Source organism: Crocuta crocuta, unplaced genomic scaffold (genome assembly GCF_008692635.1).
Source record: "Crocuta crocuta isolate KB4526 unplaced genomic scaffold, BGI_CrCroc_1.0 scaffold72, whole genome shotgun sequence".
Lineage (NCBI taxonomy): Eukaryota > Metazoa > Chordata > Mammalia > Carnivora > Hyaenidae > Crocuta > Crocuta crocuta.
Genome location: NW_027529427.1, coordinates 4,615,740 through 4,643,630, shown reverse-complemented (window position 1 = coordinate 4,643,630; position 27,891 = coordinate 4,615,740). Strand labels below are relative to the sequence as shown.

The 27,891-nt window shown below is 39.8% G+C and overlaps 1 protein-coding gene across 1 annotated transcript; it reads left to right on the top strand.

Moving 5' to 3' along the window:
* The first annotated feature begins 141 nt into the window (after positions 1 to 141).
* TIGAR (TP53 induced glycolysis regulatory phosphatase) lies at positions 142 to 27,618 on the top strand. Its single transcript, XM_077759170.1, has 6 exons — positions 142 to 267; positions 7,953 to 7,990; positions 12,096 to 12,217; positions 20,697 to 20,774; positions 24,617 to 24,727; positions 25,572 to 27,618. The coding sequence occupies exons 1-6, from the start codon at positions 236 to 238 to the stop codon at positions 26,001 to 26,003; spliced, it is 813 nt and encodes a 270-aa protein (XP_077615296.1). The 5' UTR covers positions 142 to 235; the 3' UTR covers positions 26,004 to 27,618.
* The last annotated feature ends 273 nt before the right edge of the window (positions 27,619 to 27,891 follow it).

The window sequence follows — 27,891 nt, the reverse complement described above, 5'->3', positions numbered from 1 at the left end:
CTCGTTGCTCACCAGTCTCCGCCACCCTGTCGGTCTCTCGCCGCCCTGATTGGCCTTCCAGGAATGACGTAAAAGGCTGCCTCGGCCTATGGCGGTGGAGCCGGCCGGCCGGCCGGGCTTGGCGGAAGTGGTGTGGGCGAGGTGTCCCGCAGTGCGGAGAAGCCTCGCGCCGGAGGGTGCTGGGAACGCGAGCCGGGCCGGGGCCACCACTTCCCTCCCTCCGGGCGCTAGGAAGATGACGCGCTTCGCGTTGACCGTTGTCCGGCAGTGAGTATTGCTGTCGCAGGGTGCCCCTGTCGCCTTCTCGGCAATTGTTGAGGAGTGGGTGAAGAGTCCGTGTACCTGTCACCCCTCCTTTCCCCTGCTTGCTCGACCCTCGTGGGGTTGGACCTCTCTTCCCCTGGCGCCCTTGAGCCTGGAAGGCGGGTGGTGAATATGTGGAGACCCGCGTTACAGATGAGCACACTGAGGTCTGGAAGAGTAAACGGCCGAGGTTCGCAGCCACTTGGCGGAGTTAAAGCCGAAGAAAGCCAGCCTTGGCTTCGGACTTCCTCGTGCGCTGCTGGGTGCTCCTCCTACGATTCTAAAGAATTTGCGGGAGAGCTCGTCCCAGGCCCGTATTTGTGCGCCAGCCGCCTTCCTCTGCTCGCTCTCTCCGTCTATGCTGTCGCTCCCCACCTCCCTCGCTTGCCGGGGCAGCCGCAGGCATAGACCTGAGAGTTAGTTAATTCCCACACTGCTGGTGGTGGAAGCGGGCAGAGGCCCTCGTCTCTGCCGGCCGCATCACCCCCAACAAATATTTTTGTCACCGGGCTGCTATGTCTTCGTGTCTCTCACCGTTTTCCTTAACGCTTAGTTGCCGGCTGTTAAAGGAAGGAAGTACAGTTCAGGGCGGTTCAGAGCACAGATTTTTCAGGCAGGATAGACCTAGGTTAGAATCCGGGCTCTGGTTGGGAGGAACCTTGTAACTCGGGCTTGCGTTAACAGACGTAATCTTGACGACCTCAGTTTGCTAGCACATAAAATGAGGGTCGTGATACCACCTGCCTCACTGGTCTGAGGCAGTGTATAGCGCAACGGAGGGGAAGAGATGTGTCTCAAGAATTAAATAACTTCCGATTCCGTAAGAGCATCTGTAATAAAAATGTAGCTGGTCCTCAGGATGTAAGTATAGTTTTATCAGACCCGCATTTTGAATAGGTGTTAGGTACCTGTGGCCTGGTTATACAGGTAAATAAGATACCGTTTTTGACTTCCAGAGTTCACAAGGAACACTAATAGGACTTAACCTTGTCAAGTGGACTTTAACTGGTATCTTTTTTTTTTTTATCCTGTTCTTCCTGGGAGGATAATCTTGGGAATCATCAGAATGATCTCTGTAGGACTCACAGGATTTTGATGACTAAACTAGAAAACAGGTTCCTCTCTGTCTCTTCTCCCCCCACCCCTCCATTTTATAGAATGCTTTATGACCATTTAATGACCTACTTAAGGTCATATGTAGCTCATTGGTAGCAGAGCAGGAAGTAGAGCCCTGGTTTTTCCAGTGTTTGAGCACTTTCTGGATGCTTTGTTGACTGAGCAGCACTGTCTGACATATAATTGAAGTTCTCAAGTTGCAGGAAGTCAGGATTGAACCATCCCTTGATAGTAAGGTGATCTCTGTTTAGATTCTTATGGACAGTAGTTATATGAATTTGGATTTTGTCCCCTCCCTGCTTTTTTTTTTTTAATTAAGAAAAAATTTTTTAACGTTTATTTTTGAGAGAGAGAGAGAGTGTGGGCAGGGGAGGGGCAGAGAGGGAGGGAGACATAGAATCTGAAGCAGGCTCCAGGCTCTGAGCTGTCAGCACAGAGCCCATGGGGGGCGGGGAAGGGGGCTCAAACTTAAGCATCGTGAGATCATGACCTGAGCCAAAGTCAGATGCTTCCAACTGAGCCACCCAGGCGCCCCTTGTTTCCTTCGTGCTTCTTAAAAAAGGGCTCAATTTAAAAAACTGATTCCTTATAGAAATCCTTTGAGGAATCAATTTAAAAATGAGTCTTTATACATTATTATGTGCCAGGCACTGTTGTAATTAAGTTCTGACAACAATCCAGTGAGGTGAGGACTGTTTCTCAAATTGCAGGTGAGAAAACAGATGCAGAGGACCTGTAACTTGCTCGAAGTCACGTGGCTGGTTGGGGTGGTGGGATTGAACCAAAGAAGCTTGACTCTACAGCCCAGCCCATCCTCTCAATCACTGTACTCTCTGCCTCCTATTTTATGGAGTTAAAACCTAGTGTTTGTAGATAGCTTGAATATTACCAGCCATTTTAGTGGCTACTTTTTATTTCTGCCAATATAATTGTGTAGAGTGTTGGGAATAGTTTGCCTTGTTGTTTAATTCGTGGGAAAGTGGAGTTACAGTGTTGAAATAATTGACAGGGTTATGGTTAGCTGCTCTCCTGCCTGGATTATCCCTCTTTCCCCTTCTGAGTTCTCCAAGCTAAGAATTAATGACACTTTCAGAAAAAGAAACGATTGCAGACTTGGTTAATAATCACCATAGTTAAATATGCAAGGGTGTTTTTAAAGAGATGGATAATTTTAGTGACCAGTGTGTTTCAGATAATGCAAGAAAGCTTTTAAGGTGTAGTTTCTGTAAGTTCAACCAAATCCTTTATGAAGCTTGTGCTGTTACTACCTGTGTGTGTTTGTCTCCATCACGCTTGTGCTCACAAGTATCATTTTGGAATAGAATACCCAAGATTTCAAGCTTCAAGTCTTTTAATATCATTAAACTATAACTTCTGATCTAGCATAGCATTGTTGAAAACCGCAATATATGTAGATTGGGACTTCCATCACCTATACAACCCGCTGAAGGCACCCCTTCCCTTGAAATATTATTTGTGTCTGTTTGCAGTTAGTTGCCTGCAAAACCATCCTGTTTCGCTTCTATTTTTAACTAGCTCTTAAAATCTAAAAATTTTACAAACTTCATTTAATTTGCTTTTAATGACTTAAAGATGATAAATTAGTCAAGTTAATGGTAGCAAAACTGATTTGCTTTTCTTACGCTACACCTATTGACAGTTACTTTTTGTTGAATGCCAGTAATTGTTCCGGTCATAAATAAAGCAAGCAAAAGAAGTATTAGGTCTTCTGAGAATAGGATTGATCAATTGGGAGAGCATTTGCAACTAGGACTAACTATAGAAACAAAAACATAAAGATGAGTTGGATATGTTACATTTTTCCCCCCAGACCATCTAGTGAAAATTTTCATGTTACTAGCCCTCGAAATCGTCTATATTTTCAAACGAATTAATTGGTAGAGCGGAATTAGGATAAAACTGTATTCATGATTAAATATCAGGTGAGGCGCATTTCCATGTACACTAAAACATGTATTTTGATTAAAAAAATTTTTTTAATGTTTAGTTTTGAGAGAGAGACACACACAGAGTGTGAGTGGGGGAGGGGCAGAGAAAGTGGGAGACACAGAATCTGAAGACAGGCTCCAGGCTCTGAGCTAGCTGTCAGCACAGAGCCTGACGCGGGGCCTGAACCCATGACCTGACCTGAAGTCGGTCGCTTAACTGGCTGAGCCACCCAGGCGCCCAAAGCGTATCTACTTTGAAAACATGCCCCAAATCTTTACTAATTTCCCCTGATTTGTCTTGGTCTTGTGGCAAACCGTATTCGTCTATTGAATTTGAATTCTTTAAAAGATTATGATTGGGAAATTAAGCTTTCTAAATGACTTCTAAGGAAATGCCGTAGAATGTAAACCAGAACAACATAAACTATCTTTTAAAGTGAAGAATGGTGTAATAACCTATAAAATGAATGATGCGTATTTGTAGAGCCTATAAATGGCTGGTCATAAGACTTAGCTTCTTGGCATAAGCATTTGGATTCTTGCAGAGTCTGGTGTTCTGTGTTGGAAATGGATCACACTGCAGATTTTGAAAATGAGTAGTGTTATTTCTGACTCTTTTAAAATATATTCCCCTGACCTTTCAGCTCCTTCTACCTTCTCTGCTGCTATCACAGCCCAAACTTTGGTTACAGGAAATAGATTAATAGTAAAACTATTTTAGCCACCTACTTTTCTTTCCCACTCCCAAAACAGACTTTAAACAGTTGCCTTAAGGATTTATACAGACCTCTTGATAAAGCTGATAAAAGCTGTAAAACTAAATATTTATGAAAGTTTTGGGGGAAAAATCCTTTCTAAGTTCCTGCTCTGTCTGCTTCAGATTCTCTCTCTCTGCCTCTCCCCTGCTCATGCTCTCTTTCCCTCTCTCTGCCCCTCCCCTGCTTGTGTTCTCTCTCTTTCTCTCTCTCTCTCTCTCAAATAAAATTTTTTTAAAAAATGGCAGCTTCTCTGTCATCACCCTGGATACTTTATCTGTCTGAATGATAGAGATTAATACACTCACATCCATTTCATATGATTCTAAATGAATTTTGGAGTAAAAGACAGTTTATTAATATTAACTACAACAATGATAATAATGGCAAATCAGTGGTAAATAATTTTGAAAATCTTCATATATTTGTCGTACATTTTTTTTAAAGTTACATCCACATATTTAGAAGTCAGAACAGTTCTCCCGAGTCTTACCTGTTCTCTCATCCCTCAGGTGATCACATTTATTAGTTTCTTATATATCTTTCCAGTGTTTGTGTGTGAGTGAGGACATGCACGTTCAGGGCCAATTGTTTGTTTATTTCCCACCTTTCTAAAAAGAGAGGACTCTTTTTAGATTATCCTGCACTTTGCTTTTTGCTCCTTAATATATTTTGGTGCTCTTTCCATACCTTTACATAAATCATTCTCTCTTTAGGGGACACAATTGCATAGTATTTCAATATGTAGATACACCACCTTTTATTTGTTAATGTAACCAGCTCTCTGTTAATGGGTATTTAGGTTATTTTCCAGCCTTTGCTATTAGAAAAAAATATTGTGGCAGATATTGTTTTAAATAAGGTTGAATGCAAGTATACCCAGTATTATGGTTGCTATATCCGAGGGCAAACAGATTTATTATTTTGATTGATAGTTCCAGATGATCTTCCATCAGCAGAGTACAGACACTGAGGTTCTGTTATTTCCCTGGGTTTTCTCCGGGCTATGAGTTGGTTAGGGCAAAGCAACCTCTGGTTGTGCCTTTAAGGAGCTGGAGCCAGGTTAGACCAACAACTAAAAAGGTGAATTAGCATACAGGTGGTAACTTACGGTAGTGGAGCTGGGTAAAATGGGAGTATGGCCTGGGGGTGTTTAAATGGGCTAAGTAGGTGGGGAATGGTGTCTGGGAGGGATACTTCCTCACAGAGCTGGCTGTCTCTATTGAGTCTTCAAGAGTGAGAACATACTGGTCAGGTCCAGAGTCTCTGTTTTAATGATCTCTCCAGGGGATTCAGATGCACTTTCAAGTCTGAGAACCACTGTTCTAGGCAAAGGTTGGCAGACAAAAGGTTGGCAGACAACTAGTTCTGTAGACAAGGGACAAGGGTTTGTGATTCTGACTAGGGTCTGATGGAGTTCCTTTCTGGATCTGTGTAAGTCAATCTCATGTGAAGGCTTTTGTTTTGCCTTTTTTTTTTTTTTAAACTAGTGCTTTATTTAAAACAAAGCAGGGGTGATGAGCCTTCACAGTAATCAGGGAAACACAAATTCAAGTAAAACTGAGATGAACTATTCTGGTGCCAGATTGGCACATACGGGAAACTCTGACATTACTAAATGTTGGAGAGGATGTGGAACACTGCTGAGGGATGTAAATTGCTGTGACCATTTCAGTATTATTTAATAAAGCTAAATGTTTGCATACTCTGTGGCTCAGCAATTCTAGTGCTAGGCCTGGATCACTAGGTATGGCTTAGCAAACTTTTAATTAAGGGGTAGGAAGTAGTTTAGGCTTTACAAGCCATGCACTCTGGACCGCTCAGTTCCATTATTATAGTGTGAAAGTCGCCATAAACAACATATAAACAAATGGGTGTGACTGCATTCCAATACAGCTCTGCTAAAAGAGTCGTGTGCCAGTCTTTGAGTGGTTCTCAAACATGAATGTGGATCAGAATCACCTGGTGGGCTTATTAAAACAATAAGTGGGCCACAACCTCTGAGCTTCTGATTCAGGAGTCTGAGGTGGGACCTGAGAATTTGCATTTCCAAAAGGCCCCAGGCAGTGGTCAGTGATGCTGGTTCAGAGGCCACACTTTGCGAGCTGCTGTCCTAGAGAATATGATGTGCTCTGTACAAACATATTCACAGCAGCTTAGCTCTGAACTGGAAACAATGTAAATAACAACAATAGAACATATAAATACACTGTAGGAAATTCTTGAGAGCATTACCCAGTAATGAGGATGTAAGGAGTGTGCCACCCTCCACAACACTGATGAATCTCCCAATGTTGAGGAATGGAAGCAGCACAGGACTGCATACAGCAAGAAGCAACTCATTATAAAGTTCAACAACAGGCAAGCTAATCCTATGCTATACTTGGGTGGGAAAGCTATGAAGAAAGGCAAAGCAAATGAGCATCTAAATGTCCAGGTAGTGGATCAACTGGGGATGGAAAGACATTGTGATTGGAAAGAGACTGAGTCTAGGAGGCCGGTAATGGTGATCTGTTAACTTGGGTGGGGTCACCAGTGTGTTAATTTATGGTATGTTATTTGTTTACATTGTTTATTTCATAAATCTTACAAGATTTTAAATGCGTTAAGTTGAATCTTTGATTTCTGTATAGCTTTGTCCAAAAATGACCTATAAACAGAACTATTGAGTGCTTATTAGAAGTTGAGCAGTGTTTAAACATCTTACCTATATTCACTCAATTACCCCAAGAGTCCTGTGAAATGGGGGCTATTATCATCCCCATTTTACAGACAGAGAACAGGGGCACTCAGGCTTAACCGAGTTCCTAAGTATATAGCCAAAGCAGTTTTGTTCCTAGGCTGCTATATGGCACTGACATTTACTTCAAAGAATTTTCATCTCTTGTTGACATAGAAATATATAAATATGGGTTGTAGACATTTGATACCAAATGAGGAAACAAGTTAATCCGAAGAAACCTGTTCACTATTTTTACCCAATATTTCCAATTCTGTGTCCAGTGTCCACCCCAAAGCCAACTCCTTTTTCTCTGGGCAGCCACTGGTCCTTTGCATCTCTGTTTTCCAGTGCCCATCACTGTACTTAGCACATAAAAATACCTCAAAGAACGTTCAACTCCGTTCTTGATAGCTTTTCATGTATTTGATTGCTTTTCCTGTTGTCTGGTCTTGTCCAGATAGCACCCCCCCACCCTTTTTCCCCCTCAGTTGATGGTTATTTTATGACAAAGTTTCTAGTCCTTCACTCTTATGGTTGCTTTGAAATTGGTTTGGTTTGACTTTTTAATTGTTAAAAGCATAGTACCCCAACCTTTTCAGTGTGGTCTCCAAGAATAGTTGTCAGCATGACAAAAAAGAAAAGCTGTAGATCTACAAACCAGGAGAAGCTAGGGTATCTGAAAGGTTGCACACTTGTTTTCCACCACATTCACGTTCCCTTGCACGTGCTCATTCAGTCCAGCAACAAATCAACTCTCATAGTTTCCTCCTGCTGCTTGTGAAAGGAGTTTTAGTCAACATATTTATTTTAACAAGATTCTTTAATAAAATTATATATATTTTAAGATTATTCTACTTAACAATTTACTTATGGTTGAGTCATGATTTATACATTTTAATATGGGGCAATATGAAATTCTTAGCCCAAATCAACAAAGTACATGAGAGTAGTATCAATTTAGAACAAATTTTATGTTTACAGGTTAGATTATAAAGTATGCTGCAAGGTTCATATGCTCCCTTTGTGAATATTATTACCTTTCATTAATGATTTTTTTTCTCATTTCGAATTTTGTAATAAAAGTTTTTCCCTCCCACTCTATTTTAGTGGAGAAACAAGATTTAACAAGGAGAAAATAATTCAAGGTTAGTATACTTTATTTTAGCTGTGTTAAATGTGTTATATAAGCAAATCAGAGTAGGTGGGGGAGGGGGGACTGGGGGCATCTCTATTGTGAGCAGTATTAAAGAATTAAAGCGTCATAGTCACAGAAATAAGATCAGAGCAGATGGTAACCATGAGGAATAAGTCTCTTATGGGAACTGGACGTAGAGAACAGGATTCCAAGTTGTTTATGGGTAGCTTCAAAGCTTCAAATCAGCTAGTCAGCTGATTAGAGAGTTATATTGGGTCTAGTGGTCTTAAAATGTAACTGCTGTGATTTAAAATGATTTCATATTTGGAAACATGAAGTTTGCTGGCTAGTGTTAATGGTATTTTTCTGCTAAGGTGGTTATATTATTTTTAGTAGTAACAAAGAAGAGGTTTAAAAAAGCGAATTTCTGTTCTCACATGGGATTGTTGCTTTATTCTGAACAGATTCTTCCTCCCTTGTTCTGCTAATTTGGGTTCATCTTAATCTCCCTATGATCCAGCAAGTCTAGCTTTCAAAGTATATCTTGGATGAACTCTCAGCCAGACATGCTATTTCTGTGCGGTGATTAGAAAAGCATTTCATTTTATTTTTTTTGGTTAGGGACATCTGGAGTTTGCAGAAACTGATTTTCATACCCAGTGTGCCTGACTCCCGCTTCTGAAAGCTCATCTGATAATTAAATGAGCCTTTTTTTTCTGGTGACACTTGCCCCACCCAAATTAGCCTTTGGACTTAACACCTGGTTCTTTAGTACTTGTCTCATTTCATCAGATGCTGACAATGAAGCAGGAATAAAAGTTTGTGGTCACACCTGTTTTCCACATTTGTTTTGTGTTCTTTCCCCAACTTTGTCAGTTGGATGCTTATTTAAGTTACAGCATTCAAAGCTTATATATTCCCAAGTACCACTTTTGTTGCATACCTACAGTTTTGATAACATAGTAATTTTGTAAGTATCAGCATCAGGTGTCTTAAATTGTCTTCGGTGGCTCATGAATTATTTAGAACTATCTTTTACATTTCCAAATGGCTGAGGTTTTTGTTTCTGTTCATTTTTTGGTTGACTTCCAATTACATTTTGTATTCTTTCTGACAAGATGGTTGATTTGATGATACCTCTTTGAAATCAATTAACATGGTCAGTGTTTATAAGTCTACCATTGTATGCTTGACCAAAATCTGTTTTCTAATTGTTGGGTTTGGAGTTAGGTGTCGAATAATCAGCCTCTCTCTTGTTCAGATCTTCTATGCTTTGCTAATAACATTGTCAATTTACGGATTTGCCTGCATGACCCCGATGTCAATTTATGGGTGAGATGTGGAATATCTCACTGTAATGGCCAATTTATCCTTTAATACCAGAAATTCTATCAATTTATGCTTTAGGTGTTCTGGTCCTTTATAGTTACAGACTGTTTTAGTAGGTACATACAAGTTTAAAAATTGTTCTATCTTCCAGTGAGTTAGATCATTGATTATAGTAATCCTCACAATCGTTTGGTCATAAAGTCCTACATTTCTGAGTGTAATATAGCTTCTCCAGCTGTATTGGGGTTGGGAATTGCCTGGTATATGTTTTTCCATTGCTTTCCTTTCAACCATTCTGTGATGTCTTACGTGTTACTTCATAGACCCTACACGGTTGATTTTCCTCCTCCTTTCTCCTTCCCCACCCTCCACCCCTGCCTATTCTTCCAGTGGTTACCTTTAAATTTTTACCATTCATACCTAATTAAGTATAATATCAATATTACTTTTCCTCCCAAAATATAAAGGACTTACATGATTATTGCTTAGTATCTTAGTCCTATCCTTTTTTAACCACGTGACCTAGGCATTATTATTTAATTTGTTATTTAGACAATATTTGTTTAGATTTACATATATACTTACGGGTTTCTCCCCTTATAATTTCTTTTGCATCCAGACCTTCATTCGTGAAGTATCTTCTTTGAAAGGTCCCGTGGTGCAGATTGGTTGGTGGTAAAGATAGTTTTAATTGTTTCTATTCCAGACAATTCTATTTTAATTTTATTTGACCTTTTTTAGCCTAGACAATTTAGACTGACAGACTGACAGTACTTTTAGCACTTGGAAAATATTATTGTGTGTGTTTGGGTTGTATTTTTTTTTTTTTTTTGGCTTCCATTGCCCCTGTTAACTCTTCTCTCAGCCAAATCGTGCTCCATGGTAGGCAATCTTTCTTTGTAACTGCTTTTAAAATCTTTTATTTGATTTTGGTGTTCTGCAGTTTCTTATAATATATCCAGGAGGTTGTTTTTTTTTTTCTTTTAATTTTCCTGTTTGGTGTTTTCTGTATCTGTAGACTTATATCTTCCCTCATTTCTAGAAAATTCTCAGTCATTATCTTTTCATATTTCCTCTCCTCCATTTTCTTCTTTCTGGAATTCCAGTCAGATGTATGTATGTTAAGGAATATCATTCTCTCCTTCATGTCTCTAATATATCTGAGATGTGTTTCATCTCCTTTATCTATGCTGCATCTGGGCTAAAAACCTCGGTCTTGTCTTTGAGTTCATGAAGCCTTTCTGTTACTAAATCTCCCTTCATCTACTGAAAGATTATTTCCCTCCTCAGCAGTTCTGATTTTCATTATTGAAAGATCTGTCTGGTTCTTTTAGAAAGCTGTTTGGTTGTTTTTGATGGCTTCTTGTTACTTTCTTATTTTTGTGATTCTTTATGTGTTATTCACAGTTTATAGTCTGTATTTGCTGTTTCAATGTCTAAACTATTAATAATTCTGAATCTATTATTTGTTTCTGGTGACTTTCATGGAGGATTGTTTTCTTGTATATTAAGTCATTGACCAAATTATTAAAATTTTTTAAAACATTTATTTATTTTTGAGAGAGAGAGAGAAAGAGAATGAGCATGAGCAGGGGAGGGGCAGAGAGAGAGAGGTGACACAGAATCCGAAGCAGGTTCCAGGCTCTGAGCTGTCAGGACAGAGCCCAGTGTGAGACTTGAACTCATGGACTGTGAGATCATGACCTGAGCCAAAGTCGGATGCTTAACCGGCTGAGCCACCCAGGCACCCCATTGACCAAATTATTATTTACTCTAAATTAGTAGAAAACATCTTAGCCTTTATTGAGTCAGATTTGCTTTTAAGAGAATTTGCATTTGATTTTACTGCAGACCTGAAACTATATGAGCTTCCTTATAGGATCTCTGGCTTCCAGGAATGTGGAGTTTTAGTTCTCCTACCTTGCTGTTCCATGCAGCAGTCTCCTCCCCCAACCGCCCCCTTGCTTGTGCTGAGCATCAAGCCATCTCTGTTTTCTAATATTAATATTTAGCTTTCAGCTCAGGGTATTTTGGTTGCTTTGCATCTCCTCTTGGAGATATCTTGTAAGCACGTGCTTACATACGTATTCAGTTCTTTTGTTATGGGACGACCCTTCAGAGTGTTTAATCAGGCTTTCTCCTGGAATTGGAAGTTCCAACCTTTTTTTTAAAGGAAAAAGAAGGAAGGGGAAGAGAAGCAGTAATGCAGTATTGGGTATTTTAGGCAATGGAGAAAAAGAAGGGAAACTTTTTAGATGATGATCCTATCATTCAAATGAAGCACCTGGGTGGAGGACATAAGATCAGAGCCAGCATTAATAAAATGCTGCCCACAAAGGGATGGGCAAGCACGAGAGAGGTGGGAGCTGGGGATAACTGAATGCCCATCATCTGATTCCCATTAGGCAGACATTCTTTTTGGGAAACATTTGAATACCTGAGTCTTTTATAGGATTATAGCTTAAATTTGTTTCCAGTTTTCTGAAAAGTTGTGTAGAAAAATAACCAAGGAAATATATATTTTTTAATGTTTATGTATTTTGAGTGGGAGAGCACAAGTGCAAGCAGGGGAGGGGCAGGGAGAAAGGGAGAGAGAATCCCAGCGCAGGGCTCAATTTCACAAAGTGAGAGGCCTAACTGACTGAGCCACCCGCTTGCCCCTTCAAGATTTCAAGGAAATCTTTTAAATAAAGTGTAGACAAATTATATTCTCCTACATGTGATTTTATTTGCATCCTTTATGCATATATATTTGAATGTTATTGTTCCTTCTCTTACTACTATAGGACAAGGAGTAGATGAGCCTCTTTCAGAAACTGGATTTAAACAAGCAGCTGCTGCTGGCGTATTTCTTAATAATGTGAAATTTACTCATGTTTTCTCCAGTGACCTCACAAGGACAAGGCAGGTAAGTTAACAGTCAAGGTTTAGACTGATGAATCAAGAGGATCAACAGCCATGACCTTGAAAACCACTGCCAGAATCTGTAAGAAATTAAATCACACGGAGATACCATCCCCAATTCTCTCCTTCCCCCACCAATGGAACTTCTTTCTTTTCATTTTACTTTTATACTTTATTTTGACTTGGTAATTGTATTTTTATTTTTAATTTTTTAAAATGTTTTTATTTATTTTTGAGAGAGAGACAGAGTGTGAGTGGGGGAGGGAAAGGAGAGAGAGGGAGGCATAAAATCCAAAGTAGGCTCTAGGCTCTGAGCTGTCAGCACAGAGCCTGACTCAGGGTTCAAACCCATGAACTGTTGAGATCATGACCTGAGCTGAAGTCGGACGCTTAACCGACTGAGCTACCCAGGCACCCCTTGGTGATTTTTAAATTAGAGTAGCTTGGGGAAAATACCTAACAAAGTATCTTTAAAAAGACAAAGTTTATGAGAGAGAGCCAGCAGGAACACCAGGTAGCAGAATTTAACTCACAAAGATATCAAATAGTGGAATCTAGATGAAGAAAAAAAAGAACTATGTTACTGTAAAGAAATAAATGACATGTTTGAAATATCTTTAGGGAACAGATTACTATAAAAATGACCTCAAGGAATTAAAAAGGAAGCAAATAAATGTATAAAGAATGGAAGGGGACTTTGTGTCAACCTTAAGGGAAAAACAAGGTTGGGATATAGTCTCCCTGCAAAAGCAACTAGAGAAACAGGACAAAATTTGTGAAACAACCTTATAGACCTTGCACTTCAGATAATGTGGGCCCGTGATCCCCAAATCAAGCCAAACAAGTGACGTCAGCCCTTGGATTGCCCTTGTGTTCCACCTGAAGCGATTTCCTGAAGCTGGTAGGAGAAGCCAGATAGAGCCAGTGGTCTCTGTGAGTTGAGGAGACAAAGCTTGGAATGTGGGGAGGTTAAATAAAGATCGTGGGGCAGAGTGCTGGAAGAGGGAGCTGCACAGAGAAAGAACTCTAGAAGTACTTGTAGGGAGTCCCTTAAATCCTTGGTAGATTACAGCCTGCACATGCATGGGTGGGACTGCATGAGGCCAGGTGTAAAACATAATTGCTGGGGAGAGAACAATCCCCAGGTTGCCAGAAGCCAGACAATTTCAGGAGTTCACACAGGTTAGGAATCATTTGCGTTCCTCCCACCTAAAGTGGAGAGACTTTGTTAAATATATCAGGCATACAGTGGACACTTCAGAAAGATCACACATTAATAGTGAAGCTGGGGTGTCTGGCTGGCTCTGTCAGTAGAGCATGCAACTCTTGATTTCTGTATTGTGAGTTGAAGCCCAATTTGGGCATAGAGCTTACTTGGGGGAAAAAAAATGAATTAATTAATGGAGTGCCTGGGAGGCTCTGTTGGTTAAGCATCCAACTCTTGATTTTGTCTCAGGTCATGATCTCCTACTTAGGGGATTGAGCCCCACATCAGGCTCCATGCTGAGTGTGGAGCCTGCTTGAAATTCTCTCTCTGTCCCTCCGCTGCTCACGCTCTCTCTGTCTCTCTCAAAATAAATAAATATTTAAAAAAATAGTGAAGCTGATTTGTGCTTGAGTAACATAATGAGGAAATAAATAGATGATATGAAAAGAACGAAATTCATCTTTTAGAGATCAAAAACAATATTTTGAAATGAAAATTTCACAGGAGAGGTTTATCAGCAGGTTAGACACTATAGAAGAAGAGCAGTGACCTTGAAGTTATAGAAACAGAACATTCCAAAATTAAGGAAAAAAGAAGACTAAAAAAAGAGTCTCAATTTAGGGGTCTAAAACAGACAAACACTTACCTGGTCAGGTTGTTTTTGTTTGTTTGGTTTTGGTTTTTCTCATTGGTTTGGTATTTTGGTCAATTGGTCTTATTAAGCCCTCTATTATTATTTTTTAAAAATGAGTTTGGCTAAAGGTTTATCAGTTTTGTTGATTTTTCAAAGAATCAGCTCTTGATTTCATTGATCTGTTCTTTTTTTTAGTTTCTATTTTATTTATTTCTACCCTTTATTATAATTTCCTTCCTTCTGCTGGTTTTAAGTTTTGGTTTTTCTTTTTCTATCTCCTTTAGGCATAAGGTTAGTGGTTTATTTGAGATTTTTCTTGCTTGAGGTAGGTCTGTATTGCTATAAACTTCCCTCTTAGAATGGCTTTTGCTGCATCCCAAAGATTTTGGACCGTTGTGTTTTCAGTTTAATTTGTTTCCATGTATTTTTTAGTTTCCTCTTTGATTTCTTTGTTGACTCACTCATTATTTAATAGCATGTAATCCAACCTTCATGTATTTGTGCTCTTCCCAGATTTTTTCTTGTGGTTGATTTCTAGCTTCATAGCATTGTGGTCAGAAAAGATGGTTGGTAGGACTTTGATCGTTTTGAATTTCTTGAGACTTGTTTAGTGACCTAATATGTGATCTGCTCTGGAAAATGTTCCATGTGCATTTGAAAAGGATGTGTATTCTACTGTTTTGGGATGAAATTTCGTGACTGTATTTGGTAAAGCTGTCTGGTCCAGTGTGTCATTCAAAGCCACTGTTTCTTTGTTAATTTTTTTTTTTCAGATGATCTGTCCATTGATGTAAGTGGGGTGTTGAAGTACCCTGCTATTATTGTATTACTATCGACTACTTTCTTTATGTTGTTATTAGCTACTTTATGTATTTGGTTACTCCTATGTGGGGTGCATAAATATTTACATTAGTTGTGTTTTCTTGTTGGATTTTCCCCTTTATTATTATGTAGTGTCCTTCTTTGTCCCTTGTTACAGTTTTGTTTCAAAGTCTGTTTTGTCCAATATAAGTATTGCAACCCTAGCTTTCTTTTCACATCTATTTGCATGATAAATGTTTCCCTGTTGCCTCTCTTTCAATGTGCATGTGCTTTAGGTCTGAAAGGAGTCTTTCTGAGGTGGCTTATAGATGGGTCTGGTTTTTTATACTTTCTGTCATCCTGTTTCTTTTGATTGGAGCATTTAGTCCTTTAAGTAATTATTGAAATATTGTGTTTATTTGCTATTTTGTTACTTATTCTATGTTTGTTTTTGTAGTTCTTTGTTCCTTTCTTCTTGGGCTTTCTGTAGTGATTTACTTGGATTCTTTTCTCTTTATTTTTTGCATATCTATTACTGGTTTTTGATTTGTGGTTACCATTAGGTTGGTATATAACATCTTCTGCATGTAGCAGTCCATAATATGTTTATGGTCACTTAGATTGAACCCACCCATTCTTTACTCTTCTCTTCCCCATGTTTTAGGTATATGGTTCATGCTTTACATCCTTTTATTTGTGAGTTGCTTGACTGATTTTTATAGATATGCTTGTTTTTACTGCTGCTGTACTTCCCACTTTTCTTACCCTCACTTAAGGTCTTTCCTTTCCATTCTGAGTTGCCTTCACCATTTCTTGTAGGGCTGGTATAGTGGTCATGAATTCCTTTAACTTTTGTTTGGGAAACTCTATCTCTCCTTCTATTAGAATGATAGCCTTGCTGGATAGTGTTTTCAGTTGTAGATTTTATCCTTTCAGCACTTTGAATATATCATGTCACTTCCTTCTGGCCTGCATACTTTGTGCTGAAAAATCAACTGATAGCCTTATGGGATTTCCCTTGTATGTAACTGCTTTCTTTTGCTGCTTTTAAATTTCTCTTTCACTACTTTTTGCCATTTTAATTACTGTGTTTCTTGAAATGGACCTCTTGTGTTGATTTTGTTGGGGCATCTCTGCCTCCTGGATCTGGATTTCTGTTTCCTTCCCCAGATTCAGGAAGTTTTCAGCTGTTATGTCTTCAAATAAATTTTCTGCCCTCTTTTTTTTTCATATGTTCGGGATCCATGTAGTATGAATGTTATGACACTTGATTTCTCTAAATCTGTTCTCATTTTGCATATATATATATATGTGTGTGTGTGTATGTATATAAAATCTCCCACCTACTTAGCTTGATTGTTTTCCATTACTCTGTCTTCAGGTCACTGATTCATTCTTCTGCTTCCTGTTGCCTACTAATTATTCCATCTAGTGTATTTTAAATTTTATTTATTGTATTCTTCATCTTGGATTGGTTCCTTTTTATCTCTGTGTTAAGGGTCCCACTGATGTCCTCCACTCTTTTCTCAAATTCAGTGAGTATCTTTATGAGCATCACTTTAAATTCTCTACCAGGCATACTACTGTCTCCATTTTGTTTCGATCTCTTGCTGTGTTTATGTCCTTTTCTTTTATTTGGGACATATTTCTCTGACTCCTCATTTGTGTGTAACTTGTGTCTGTTTCTATGTGTTAGGAAAGCAGCTATGTGTCCTGTTCTTGAAGGAAGTGGCTTTGTGAAGAAGAGGTCCTGTAGTGCCCTGCAGTGCAGCGCCCGCTATTTATTAGAACCTGGTGCTGCAGGCGTGTCTCATGTGTGCTGTGTGCACCTGCCTGTTAAGGCTGAGCCACTTTGGTTTTCAGTCCAGTCACCTGCAGAGGTTCTCTGTCTGTTGTGGGCAGGGTTTCGTCCCTTTGTTGCCAGTGGGCCAGTCTGGGGCTGCGTTGGGCCTGAGTTGAGTCAGACCAGGCATTTGCCAGAGGTGTGGTAGCACCAGACTGCAGGGCACTTTCCCCGTGTTGTCTCCTGAGAAGCTTTTTTTTGTGGGCAGGACCTGAGGTCAGACTAGTTGTCTGCCTCCAGCCCACTACTAGGGCCACAGTCTGACACGTGTGTGTGTGTGTGTGTGTGTGTGTGTGTGTGTGTGTGTGGTGGTGGTGGTGNGTGTGTGTGTGTGGTGGTGGTGGTGGTGGTGGTGGTGGTGGTATCATCTTTCCCCCTCCCCAGAGCTGGAGTCACCTTGAAGTGGTGGTGGTCACTGTAGGAGCTACTTGCACACTGCCAGGCTTGTGGCACTGCCCTGGATGAGCTCAGGCCAGGAGTGTGTTGGATGGGGTGGATTCGCAAGGTGCTGGAGGGTAGGTGGCAGTGTTAGCAAGTGTGGTAGTGAATGTCTGCCACGCTGGTTCTTACTGGTTCCCACGGCTAGCCATGTGTGTACTCTATGGGGCAGGGGAAGGAAATCTTGCAAGCCAGCTTCTTTCTTCCTGGAGGAGTGTCCCTGTGACTGCTGCCCCTCTGGACTTGTTCTGAGATTCGCAAATAACTTGCCCTCCTGTGTGCCCCAGGCAGTTTTCAAAGTGCTGCTTTTATGCTGTGTCTCCTTCGGCTGTTTGTTGTGCTGACTCTTTTAAGAGCTTGGACTCCACTTCTCTGGCCCTCCAGGCTCTGCCAGAGCCATGCCCACTGATTTTTAAAATTCCTGGTTTTAAATCCTGCTGATTCTTAGAACTTGAAAAATTCAACCCCTCTGGTTTTCAAAGCCAAATGTAATGGGGATTTGTCTTCCTCACATGGGCTTCGTGGTGTGTATTTCTCTTCCTTTTCCTGGTCTTCTGCTCCCTGCTCCTGCGGATGGCCTGCAGGTGTGTTTAACTCCCCTTTGTGTCTTTGCCCTTCCTACCCTCTTCCTCTTGGCCTCTTATCTACCTGTACTTGTGGAATTTGTTCGGCCAGTCTTGGGGCCATTTTCTGGGTTATTGATACTGATGTGAGTGTCCTCCCATAGTTCTCCTGGGAGGAGGTGAACTTGGGGCCCTACTCCATCCTCTTCCCTGGAAGTCAGAATCCTTTTTTGTCATTTGGATTTTGACCAAGGTGCCAAGCTAATGCAGCACTTGAAAGGTATTCTTTTCACTAGAAGCTGCTGAAACAATGGGCTGTCCATATGGAAAAACATGAACTTTGACCTTTACCTCATATAACACACAAAAATTAACTTCTGGTTGATCTCAGCACAAGTCTAAAAGCTAAATCTATATATCTTTAATAAGAAAACATAGGAGAAAATCTTTATAAAGGTGTCTTAGTGCAAGGCATAAATAAGATACAGATTATATTTTATATATAATATATATGTGTATCTGACACATCTATCTAGATAAATATGTATATAGTCATATATATAAATTTTTTTCAGCTTAGTAATAGAAAACAGTTTAAAATGGGGGAAAAAATTTGAATTTGACCAGACAGTTCACAAAAGAAGAGAATATGGAAGGTCAATAAACATATGAAAAGATGTTTAGTGTAATTGATCTTGACAGAAATGCAGATTAAAACCACAGTGAGATTCTATTACACGAACATTTGAAAATGCACAGGAATGTGGAACAGCTAGGACTCCTACATTGTTAGTGAGAATGTAAAATGGAACAACTACTTTGGAAAACAGTGAAAGTTTGACATACACTAATCATATGATCCAGCAATCTCGGTCCTAAGAATTGATCCAGAGAAATAACATATGTTTACACAAAGACTTGTACACAGCTGTTTAACAGCTTTGTTCATAATTGGCAAAGGGCAGAATCACCCATGTTTGTCAGTAGGTGAACGGATAAATGAACTGTGATTCATTCATGCTGTGGAATACAACTCAGCAGCAGTGTACAGGAATCTCAAAAACATGCTGAACAAAAGAAGCCAGACACAAAGAGTACATATTGTATGGTTCCATTTATATGAGACTCTAGAAAGGACAAAGTTAATCTTCATTATATAGAGCAGATCTGTTGTTGTTGGGCCAGGATTGAGGACTAACTAAAAAGGACACAAAGGAATCGTTCAGAGTGATAGAATTCTTCCATATCTTGATTTTGGTGGTATGTAGATAGTCCTATAAATTTTTCAAAACTCAATGAATTGTACACTTAGAAATAGTTATTTTTTTGTGTGAATTATACCTCAATGAAATTGATTTAAAAATACAGAACAAGTTGATAAACCAAAAATGAAAACTTCAGTGGATGTACTAAATTACAGATTACACATAGTAGAAATGATGATTAGCTCATAGGTAAATGTAAAATAGTAACTGAAATGTAGCACAATGTGATAAACAGATGAAACATTTGAGAGTTTAATTTTTTTTTTTTTAATGTTTATTTCTGAGAGAGAGAGACAGCGTGAGCAGAGGAGGGTCAGAGAGAGAGGGAGACACAGAATCTGAAGCAGGCTCCAGGCTGTGAGCTAGCTGTCAGCACAGAGCCCGATGCGGGACTTGAACCCACGAACCGCGAGATCATGACCTGAGCCGAAGTCTGACGCTTAACCGACTGAGCCACCCGGGCACCCCGAAACATTTGAGAGTTTAAAAGAAATGAAGAACATGAGATGAGGTCTGGTGTCTTTCAGAAGGAGATGTTACAATGGGAAAGGAGTCAAAGAAGTCACAGTTGATAATTTTACAGAACTTTTGAAAGATAACACATTATCAGATCCAGAAAGTATGACAGATCCCAGTGGGGATAAATAAAAAGAAGCCTATATCTACACTTAACAATAACAAAATTGCAAAACTCCCAAAATGAAGGACAAACGTCATCCACTAATGACCAGTATTAGACTATCAACAAATTTGTCGGTAACAGTAATAACTTTTTTCAATGCACTGAAGAGATAATGAAGACTAGCCTAGAGTTTTATACCCAGCAAAATATTTTCTAGGGTGTAGGGGAAAGGAACTTTCAAAGGTTAATTTAAGAAAGAAAATAATTCCAGCAGGGAGGTCTGGGTTTCAGAAAAGATTGGTGAGCAATGACACTGGTAAAATTAAGGGTAAATATAAACAAATGATGACAATATAGAACCATAATAATGTTTAATTTGTGGGGAGGGGATTATAAACAAGTCAGGTTGTGGACTAAATTATTTCTCATTTTGCAAATACAGTGTTTCTTGTTGATCAAAAATAACCAGGCACGTCAGGAGAGAAGGAAATATGAACAAAAATGAGCCCAAGCAAAAGACAACAGAAATAAGCCACGGGAGTTATTTGATAACTGGTTACCAGACACAGACTTTAAAATAACTGTTGAAAGCACAGATTAAAAAATGACATATGGAATTACAACAGAGAACTGGAAATTATGCACAAGAACCAAGTGCAAATTCTAGAACTGAAAATATAACTGAAATTAAGACTCAGTAGTTGGATTTCACAGCAGTGTGGGCATACCTGAATGGAGAATTAATGAACCAGAACCTTTTCTGTAAAGGGCCAGATAGTAAATGTTTTTTAAGTTTTATGAGCTCCATGGCCTCTGTCACAACTGTTCAACTCTGCTGTTTTATGGTGAAAGCAGCCACAAACAATACATAAATAGCTGTTCTAATAAATCTTCATTTATAACAACAAGCTGTGGTCTGGATTTGGGCTCCAATTTGCTAACCTGCAAACTAGACGATGGCTCAGAAGAAAATACCCAGATCAGTGTGAAGAGAGGCAGCTTTCACAAAGGAAAATAATTTCTAGTTCTTTTTTTATGTACTACGATGTATTTTGACATTTTGGCTAGAATGACTCTTTTTGTGAGAAACCATTGTCTTTCCATTTTCAGACTGTGCATGGGATTTTGGAGAAGAGCAAAGTTTGCAAAGATCTGACAGTAAAGTATGATTCAAGGCTTCGAGAAAGAGTAAGTAACTTACTTACATATTGTTCTTCATCATAAGTCATCAGTAAACCAGCTCAGTCTATCAGACGCATCCCTGGTAGAGATGTGGAATCGGCTAACATGTTAAGAACCTGCTACATGACAGTGGCTGTTAAGTACCCTCACTGATAGTATCATATTTAATTATGAAATTCGTGTGAGGTAGGCATTCCGAAGGTCTCATAAGAACTAGTACAGAAGAGCATGAGGTAAAGGTGTAAAGTTCTCTTCTCAGCCTCCCCATCCTACTTCCCAATTTAAGGCTTGAATAGACTTTATTTCCATTTTATTTATTTAATTACATATTTTTAAATGTTTTATTTATTTCTGAGAGAGAGAGAGGGAGAGAGAGAGCGTGAGCAGGGGAGGGTCAGAGAGAGAGGGAGGCACAGAATCCAAAGCAGGCTCCAGGCTCTGAGCTGCCAGCACAGAGTCTGACGTGGGGCTCGAACCCATGAACCGTGAGATCATGACCTGAGCCAAGTTGGACGCTTAACCCCCAGGTGCCCCTATTTCCATTTTATATACTGGAAATGAATCTTGCTGAAATGGTGACTCAGCTAAGGCCCTGCCTCAATTTCAGATCTGAGATTATCCTCCCAGAGCAGTAATTTTGCTCTTCACTGTGGACTGTGTAATGTGCCTGGCAACCCTGTGATTTCTTCTGTGCCCAGATAAAAGTGTCAGTGGCTAGGGCATCTTTGAGAATTGCTTTTCATAACTTGCGTGCATTCTCTTTTCTTGTCCAAAATATATACCAGAGTTCCTACAGAGGTGCTGCTTGGAAAGACTCACTCTATGCCTGAGAATCAGTGCTCCAGTGTTAACACAAGCCTTACGAGTTCAGTGGAACGCTGGACGAGGCCTGCCCTTGCACAGTAGGGAGACCTTCTCAGTGGCCAGGCTCTTCTTCTCACTGTGTGTTCTCTCCCTCAGTCACTGCATCCTCTCCTGTGATTTCAGTTGATTTCCAAATATATATTTTTAGCCTAGATCTCTTGCCTGAGCTCCTATATCAAGCTCCCTACTTTTTATGTCTGTGTGTGTGCCCCACATCTACTTTCAGCTCAGTGGAGTGCACCATCTTTTCTCCACGTGGCTGCTGCTTTATTTACCCAGTCGTTCAAACTATGCATTCTTTTTTTTAATGTTTTAATTTTTACTTATTTTTGAGACAGAGCATGAATGGGGAAGGGGCAGAGAGAGGGAGACACAGAATCGGAAGCAGGCTCCAGGCTCTGAACTGTCAGCACAGAGCCCAGCATAGGGCTCGAACCCATGAACTGTGAGATCGTGACCTGAGCCGAAGTTGGACGCTTAACCAACTCAGCCACCTAGGCGCCCCTCATACTACACATTCTTGACTTCCTTGCTTCCCACGTGCATATCCTCCCATCATCTTGTCACTTTGGCCACTGTGTAATAGTTCCTGAGCCCTTCGTCCCTCTGCAAACCCACTGCTGCCATTCTGCTGCATCCAGTGTCCCCTGTCACCTGGATCACCTAGAACAGTGATTCTCCTGCCTTCTGCCTTGCTCTTGCTTTCTGACCTACTCTCCACACTGCAGCCAGAGTAATCTCTGGAAAACTTGGTTGCTATGCTCCTGTATAATACAGTTCACCGTTTCTCTTTTACACTCGGAGGCCGTCCAAGCTCCAGCTTGGCTGTCAGCATATCTTAGGATATGATCTGTTGCCTCCATCTGCTTCCTTCTTTCCTGTGCTTACTGCCCAGGCTTAATAGTATTAGTGAGCATTTGCACAGTGCCCACCACACACTGGCAAGGCTCTCTGCACTGCAGGTTTGTTAATCTTCACAATACCCTGATGTTGTGAAGATTTAAAATCTCATTTTTACAGTTGCAGAAGCCAAGGCACACAGAGGTCAAGTCCATGGTCCTAGAGCTAATGATTTTTAACAGTCTCCTTTATAACAGAGGTTGTTCCAGTTATAATTAAGAATATAAGAATTGGGCACCTGGGTAGCTTAGTCAGTTAAGTGTCCAACTGCACTGCCAGCCCGGAGCCTGCTTGGGATTCTCTTCCCCTCTCTCTGCCCCTCCACTGCGGCGGCGGCTGCTGCTGCTTCTCTCTCTCAAAATAAATAAACTTAAAGAANACTCTTGAATGCTGAGAAACAAACTGAGGACTGATGGATGTGGGGTTGGAGGGGGAGCATGGGCACGGAGGAGGGCGCTTGTGCGGATGAGCACTGGGTGTTACATGGAAACCAACTCGACAATAAACTATTTGTAAAAAAAAAAAAAAAAGAAAAAGGAAGACATGAACTTAAAGAATTTGAACTTAAGAATTGGAAGAGCACCTGACAAATGTGCAAGTGCTCCTATAAAAAAATAACATTTAATTAATTGTTGGATTTCTGTCTGATGGTAGTGGTAGGATTTGGGGGCATCATCAGTATAAACCATAAATAATGATTTATCTCTATTCTGTATGTAAATCAGTTATCATTGCAGCCAATTAAAATTAGGAATAGTTTGGGCAAAAATATGGTTAAAATTTCTGCCATGCACAAGTATGGTGAATATTTTGGTATGTGTGCTCTTGGCTTTTTTCATGTTAGTCTGTCTGTTTGTCTATCTGATTGTGTGTGTATTTTTCTAAATGTACCCCTTCTCTATGTGTTGTTTTTTAACCAGATTTTCTCCCTATGTTATCAGTTCCCCAAAATGCACATGAATATGATCACCTAATTAGTGACTATATTATTCCAATAAGGGGATATTGTATAGCTATTACTACTGGTGGATGCCTAGGTTGTGACTAGATTTTACACTCCTGTGAATAATATTAAAATAAGCATCTTTTTGTGGTTGATTCTTTATATACATGCCTAATACATTTCCTAGAAATGAAATTGTTGAGAATGTACTTTAAAAAAAAATTTTTTTTTTAATGTTGTATTTACTTCTGAGAGAGAGAGAGAGCGAGCGAGCGAGCAGGGGACAGTCAGAGAGAGAGGGAGACACAGAATCTGAAGCAGACTCCAGGCTCTGAGCTGTCAGCACAGAGCCTGATGCAGGGCTCGAACCCACAAGGGTGTACTTTTTAAAAAGCCTATTATACATATTGCAGAATTTCCTTCCAGAAAAGTTGTGCCAGTTTGTACTTCGATGAATGATGTAGGAGAATTTTTCTCACATAAACAGTAGCTATGGGTAGTCTCTTTGGGTTTCCAATTTAGTAGCTTCTGAAAGGTACCGTTTTAATTTCCACATTATAGATTCCTGAGGAGTTTCTTGGCCATTTGTATGTCTTTTTGTGACTTCTGTGTCCTTTGCTGTGGTTCATTCTTTACGAATCTAAAAAGTTAATGAGCTTTGAAATCACACAGATCTGGGTTTGAGTTTCAACTTTGCTGATTATTAGATGTGGGAATATAGGCTAGTTGCTTAACCTCTCTGAAATTCTGCTCTTTCATTCATAAATATGGTGGTGAAAATGCCCATCTCAGTGTGTGTTATCGTGAGGTGGCCGACTTGGTCGCCGCACATGTTCATCTCTGGCCCTGGGATCTGTGCAGATCTCCGTTTGTCCAATAAACCCACACTGTCTGCTTGAGTGTGTTGTTCCATATAACGCATCTGGACACAGTGTCTAATTCAAGGTGTCTGCTGTGTTTCCTAGGGTTCGCAGCCCTCTACTAAGTATATTCTCATTATTGGTTTAAAGGATAGAATAAAGTAAGTGGAAGGAAGCCAAGCTTCTTGCCAGAATGATTGTTCCGAGTTTGTCATAAGCGTGTATTTAATTGTTGTATTGCAAATTGATTTGAGGCACTTTTGTCTATTGGATCATTGCAGAAATACGGGGTTGCAGAAGGCAGGGCACTAAGTGAGCTAAGGGCAATGGCCAAAGCAGCTGGGGAAGAATGCCCTGTGTTCACGCCACCCGGAGGAGAGACCTTAGACCAGGTACGTAGCCCTGGGGCATGCTGCCACGTGGCTGTGGATGAACTTGCCACGTCAGAGTCCCTAACACCGAGTTTGGTTTATCAGTGAGAGGTCCCTAAATCTCATTGAAGCAGTTTGAAAGTTGTTTGGTTCGTAAACCAATTCTACATGGTGTGTTTGTTTTTCCTTTTTAAGCTATCTTTTTATTTACTGTTAAGTTGGCAGATATTGCCAGTAATGGATTTAAAAGGATGTGTGTTAAGATGATACTTGAAGAAAACTCTTTGAATATGAAGCGGTGGCACCAGCAGGCAACAGGGTAGGTGAGTGCAGTGCTGTTCAAGGAGAGCAGCAGGCAAGACACTTGAGGCAAAATAAGTCAAGTCTCAAAGTCTTCAAGCCTCTCCTGCGACTTTAGCTCTGTAAGTGACATCATCACTGTGCTTGAATTTCCTTAAAGTGTTCTGCTTTTAAAATTCCCATTTTTTATTTTCATAATTTTCTCATAAAGAGTTTCTGTTTAGTAACGGCAAGATCTTCTGTCCTTGTCACGTCGATGTCTTTTCCTATTTAACAGTGTTACATGGGCTTCTTGTTACTTGTAAATTTCCTCAACTAGACCGTAAGTGCTCTGAAGGAAAGAAGTAGAAATGGTATCTCATTCATTTTTGTCCCTCGATGTGCTTCCATAGTTCCAGAAATACCTGGGCATTGTCTACTGATTGAATGAATAGAAACAGAATTTCCTCTGCTTATGTTGCACTTATATTGATATATTAGAAAATCCAATCAGTTATGTTTTAGGTATATATTTTAAGACTATCATTAGTGGTGCTTTATTTAACTTGTATTTCTTTTCTTGTAGGTGAAAATGCGTGGAAAAGACTTTTTTGATATTCTTTGTCAACTGATTCTGCAAGAAGCAGGTGAAAATGAACAGTTTTCCCAAGGAGCTCCAAGCAGCTGTCTGGAAACTTCTCTGGCAGAGATATTTCCCTTAGGAAAAACCTGTCCCTCTGAATCTAATTCAGACATCAGAGCTCCAGGATTAGTCGCCAGCGTCTTAGTTGTGAGTCATGGCGCTTACATGAAAAGCCTGTTTAATTATTTTCTGACTGACCTTAAGTGTTCCTTACCCACAACTCTGAACAAATCTGAATTTATGTCAGTCAGTCCCAACACAGGGATTAGTCTCTTTATCATAAACTTTGAGAAGGGACAAGAAATGAAGCCAGCAGTTCAGTGTGTTTGCATGTACCTACAGGATCATCTAAATGGAATGACTGAAACTTGCTAAATTTAAATCTACATCAAAATCTAGCAGTTTTGAACCTCCGAGGGAGTGCCTTTGGCTTTATTTCCATCCTCTGCTAGTGCTGATTTGGAAACAGTTAAAAAGCTATTACAGCAGGTTATAAAGCTTGACTGGAATCATGGCCACAGAGAACACTAATGGAAACCATTTAGGACTGACTTATTTTGTCTTGTGTACAGTTGGCATTTTCCAAAGTGATTTTACCACCCTGTTCAGTTACATCTCTGGATTGTAAATGGATCAAGGAATTCAGTATTGCAAATTGAGGTATTAATGACCTTGTGACTATGGGTTGTTTTTTTTTTCCCATTTTATGTTGATTTTTTTTAATATCTGAAAAATCTAGCCTGTTTTATTGGCTCTTGGTAAGATACTGTATGTTTTCTACTATCTCGTTCAGTGCTTGAAAGAAGGAACTATTTATAATTCTCACTGCATATTTATAGTGAGAACACACTGTATTTTAAAAGTCTCTAAATTAAAAAGTTCTTAACCATCCTCAGTTTATATAAAGCAAAATGACACTAAAATTTTTAATCTAGAAATCAACTGTTGGAATTTTTAACTCTTGGAGGGTTTGAAATGTGGATGAATACAGATTATGATTGCAGATTGGTCTGATGAGGAAGAATTTAAAGCATCATATTGACTAAGACACATTAAAGAAGGAATCTCTGAGCAAAAGAAGATAAAAGAACAGCTCTTTCTCATCCAACTTATATAGGCTGAAGAATGTAGTTTGAGGAAGGCTCTAAAAAGAGTGCATGGTTACTAGTGTAGTACACAGTAACCTCAGAAGGAAAAGACTCTTCCTTGGAAACAATGTTGCTCTTGCTCTGATAATTGTTTTTGTGGAAGGTACAGTTGCCTCTTTTTTCCACCAGATGGCACTTGGAGAAGAGGGATTTTTGGTTAACGGAATTTTGTACATAAGATTGGCCCCTCAAAAGTCCTTCCCTAAATTAAAGTCTTTTACAGGTAGTTTGCTTTTAACTTACCATGCTGACGAATGCTGTGAGTCTCAACGTATGAGAGTATTAATACTAAAGTTTGCCAGTTAAGGCTAAAATCACATATGGTCAAAATTTACTTTGGGCAGCATTTAAGTCGCTCATCAAGTTTGGTGTTAGTGTTCTCAGCACGCCCATCCCTGCGCCTTCCCTGCAGAGAGCCTGTGGATGAGCACTAGGGGGAGCACTCCACAAGGGAAAACTTGAAGTGGACGAACAATAATAAATGTCCACATTCTCACCATCCAGAAATAATAACTGCCCCCTTCTTCCGTTTTTCTTTTCTTTTTTTTTTTAAAGAAGCAACACACTGAGATGTAAGTGAGCTTCTTTAACCAGGTCCCTCAGGGCTGTGCCCCCTTGCACCTTGCAGAGGCCAGCACCACAGTGCGACTGTATCTGCATCCATCCTTTATGTTTTTACCTATGATTGTAGGGAGGTGGTATTGCTGCAGAGTTTGTTTTTAACATGTACATAAATATCACCAGTCTGTATTCTGTATTTTCACTTATATCATGGGTTTCTATGTATGTATGGATCCACTTATTATCACTGTATTCTATTAAATAAATGTGGCACATGCTCATTTTGTCTCCTGTGAGTGGACATTTGGGTGTCATCAGTATGTCCTTCTAGAAACAACCTTCTGCATCTCTCTTTGTAGTGTTTCATAAAAAATGGTGCGTCTCCAATTTGACAGGAGTCCAGTGGGTTTTCAAAATGGCTGTCCTGGTTTCCAGTCTTACTGGCAGTACTTGAAAGTTCCTATTTTCCACATTTCTGTTAGCATGTGATACCGTCTAACGAAATCCTGTAACTTTGATGTGTGAAGAGTATAATGTCGCTATTTTCATGAGCT

Bases quoted from the DNA above. Each gene is read 5' to 3' on its own strand.
- TIGAR (XM_077759170.1), top strand. From the start codon at position 236: ATGACGCGCTTCGCGTTGACCGTTGTCCGGCA. The intron at 268-7,952 runs GTGAGTATTGCT...ACTCTATTTTAG, and splicing joins GCGTTGACCGTTGTCCGGCA to TGGAGAAACAAGATTTAACA. The intron at 12,218-20,696 runs GTAAGTTAACAG...TTCCATTTTCAG, and splicing joins ACCTCACAAGGACAAGGCAG to ACTGTGCATGGGATTTTGGA.